General features: G+C 40.1%; 2 protein-coding genes across 3 annotated transcripts in view; one reads left to right on the top strand and one right to left on the bottom strand.

Annotated features, from left to right (window-relative positions):
- The window catches only part of LOC109543555 (corrinoid adenosyltransferase MMAB), a gene marked incomplete in the record, with an annotated part of 1,186 nt that extends 855 nt beyond the window's left edge, over positions 1 to 331 (top strand). The window contains 2 exon segments of one of the 2 annotated variants that reach the window (XM_048662246.1): positions 1 to 111; positions 169 to 331. In XM_048662246.1, the coding sequence (XP_048518203.1) occupies positions 1 to 65 (65 nt within the window). 2 annotated transcript variants of the gene reach the window in all.
- Positions 332 to 1,314: 983 nt separating this feature from the next.
- On the bottom strand, positions 1,315 to 2,308 carry LOC109543556 (60S ribosomal protein L35a). The gene is made up of 4 exons (XM_019913331.2): positions 2,199 to 2,308; positions 1,903 to 2,034; positions 1,517 to 1,797; positions 1,315 to 1,373 (listed from the first exon to the last, which is right to left on the bottom strand). The coding sequence occupies exons 2-4, from the start codon at positions 2,030 to 2,032 to the stop codon at positions 1,350 to 1,352; spliced, it is 435 nt and encodes a 144-aa protein (XP_019768890.1). The 5' UTR covers positions 2,033 to 2,034; positions 2,199 to 2,308; the 3' UTR covers positions 1,315 to 1,349.
- Positions 2,309 to 2,670: the final 362 nt, after the last annotated feature.

Raw genomic sequence — 2,670 nt, 5'->3', positions numbered from 1 at the left:
AACACGACCAACGGACGGAAAGCATCTATATTCCGAAACCTGATGAAAAAGTTCAACCCCAGTAACTATTAATGATCCATTAGGCTTTTGTGTCTCAAAAGTAATGCTTCTGTTAGGTTCAGCCAAATCGGTTAATTGCGTAAAAATTGAACAAGCTTTTTGTTTCAGCTTCTCATCAGAGCAATGCATTTATTTTTATTTCCAGGGCAATACATGTCAGAAGATACAACCCTGTCCGTTGACGAACTTATTTACTGTTGATTGTTACCGCTTATTCTCACAGCAGCTGGAATGTTTGTTGTTATTTTTAGTTAAATAAAATTGATATATACATGGTTTGTTTTGATAAGTGTCCGATACTTTACAGGGCGATTCTTCAGGCAAAGCCTTACTTATGCAGCCACAGGGTCTTAAAAAATTATTCTAATTGTTTATGTAATATCAATATTTGGACGAAACGTAGTTTTGAACACGAAAAATTTAAATTTCTTCTATGCGCGCTACCTACTTTTCTCTCTTCAGAACACAGAACTTTTTCGTGCATGGTTGTATCCAAATTTTCAGCTCGAAAATTTCTCTATTATCTCTACGTAAAAAAGGTATTCTTATCAAAAATCTCCACGAACAACTGTTTAGAGGTGTGGATCAATTCCGGTTAAATGTTGGGTATTAGTTAATTACCCATATGGCGTCGTAATCCGTGAGCTGTTTCATTGCAAAAATGAAATATATTTAAACAATTGCTTACCTTAATCACTCCCGAATCGAAAGGATGGCCGAGTTATGCTCTTTTAGACTCATGTTAACAGAAAAAAAAGTTTTCAGTCCATTTGAAAACACTTAAATTATGCCTATTTTGTTGGCAACATCCAGAGCATCATAGTSACTGGTCAACCTAACATAGGCCTTCTTCTTTCCATCAGGCCTGATTAATGTGTTGACTTTAGCCACTGACGCGGTAAAATACCACATCCAAGCGGYAGTGAAGAAACTGTATGTATGTATAATTCTGAATTCTCTTCATGGCGGCTTCAGTAGTGAGCGGRAATTTAATGATATTAAAAGCATCCATGCGAGGCCTGTTTGATCCTTTCTTAACCCAAATTCATGCTATCAAAAAAGTCACTGCTTTTTAGAAGCCRMTGWATTCGTAGTTTTGTTTGCTTTTTCACAGTACTGGAGGAACTTGCGGTGACAAAGCAATCGTGAAGAACAGTTTTTTATGCATAAGAAAATTGTCAATTCGAATCTTTGAGGGGCTTCCGAAAATATCCCTGGCCAAACTCGACAACAAGGAAAGACGAATGAAAAAAGTTTTAGACTTAATTTATTTTATTATCATTCCATTTCTATATCCTGGAAGGGTACAACATCTGAAACAAAGAGAAGTCGCTGATATAAAAGGAAACAACAAACGATCGAATCTAGTGTACACTTTAAAGACAGGGCTACCATGGAGGTTCACCCCACATACACTATCTAATCAAATACTTGCAGAGAGCACAAATCAACTTACAATTCGGATCCTTTTGCCGATAAAGTTTCCGGGCAAATTCCTAACGAACTTCGCTCGCAAAGCGCCGCTAGTTCCATGGGGGCGAGTGATTTTGCCCCAAATGGCGCGCTTGTGCGACTTGACCGACTTGGGCTTGCCAGGTACACAAGTCTTGTTTTTGGCGGAATAAATGGCGACGCACTTCTTGCCCACATAGAACCAGCTGTCTTCCTTCGTGCTGGCCCCACCGACTTTAAGAAGCGCGGTGTTCTCGTGTTGGTTGCGGAGACCGCGCTTGTAGCCTGCAATTCATTGACAAAATTATACGGGGAAACTTGAAACAGTTCGAAATATTCTAACAGAAGCCCTTCCAAATGCTCGATTAGTTGTAGCAAAGATTAACTAACCTGTAAATACAGCGGTGGCGTACAATCGGCCGTACCTTTTGGTGGGTCTTCTGACGGATTGCACTTTTTTCGTCAGCGCAGCGACGGCCTTTGCCACTTTGGGGGCCTCCACTTTCCGTAAGTTTGTCATGTCTGAAAAACATTCAAAGATCAATCACCGAACATCCGCAAAGTCAATGGAGTTTTCAAAGTTTTGCCAATTGGACGTCATTCTTGGGGGTTTGAGCGTCCTTTTGAGGCGAAACTTTTCATCGATTATACACTAAAAAGTTGGGAAACTTTGCGTTGAAAACTACCTTTAGCTGGAAATATTCAAATCCAGTCCACGGCAACACAGATCGTAACCTAAAAAGAAACCAGACAGGAGCAGTTGCGCCTCGTTCAAAGTGTCGAAAACAACGTACGCAAACGCAAGCAATGTTGTCGGTTGTCGTTATGTCGCGCTTAAAGCAAGGAGGTTGTGGTTGCTCTGTTATGGGTACGGTCCACTGAACATAAAATGTATTTGTAAATAATTTAAAATTTAATGTGCTTCACCCCGGCGGATCGCAATTTAAATAATTTGTATTTTTCGTGCAATCGTAAAGAAATTGTGCTTCGAATGGTAAAAAACCTTTCCGCGGGCCCTAATGAGAGCGAAACCTTCAAACTTGCCAGAATTTCCTCAAAACTCCCGCTTTTCACTCACTGAACCTCTTTTCGGCTGAAACTTACAATGGAAAATTTAAAGGTTGAAAAGGTTTGGTCGCCGGGGAATATAAACAGGTA

Source organism: Dendroctonus ponderosae, unplaced genomic scaffold (genome assembly GCF_020466585.1).
Source record: "Dendroctonus ponderosae isolate FM_Combo_2020 unplaced genomic scaffold, Dpon_F_20191213v2 Dpon_F_20191213_10, whole genome shotgun sequence".
NCBI lineage: Eukaryota > Metazoa > Arthropoda > Insecta > Coleoptera > Curculionidae > Dendroctonus > Dendroctonus ponderosae.
Note: the sequence above shows the minus strand (reverse complement) of the source record. Positions and strands in the feature narration are given on the sequence as shown.

Bases quoted from the DNA above. Each gene is read 5' to 3' on its own strand.
- LOC109543556 (XM_019913331.2), bottom strand. From the start codon at position 2,032: ATGACAAACTTACGGAAAGTGGAGGCCCCCAAAGTGGCAAAGGCCGTC. The intron at 1,798-1,902 runs GTTAGTTAATCT...AATGAATTGCAG, and splicing joins CGCCACCGCTGTATTTACAG to GCTACAAGCGCGGTCTCCGC. The intron at 1,374-1,516 runs GTAAGTTGATTT...TCTTTGTTTCAG, and splicing joins TCGGCAAAAGGATCCGAATT to ATGTTGTACCCTTCCAGGAT.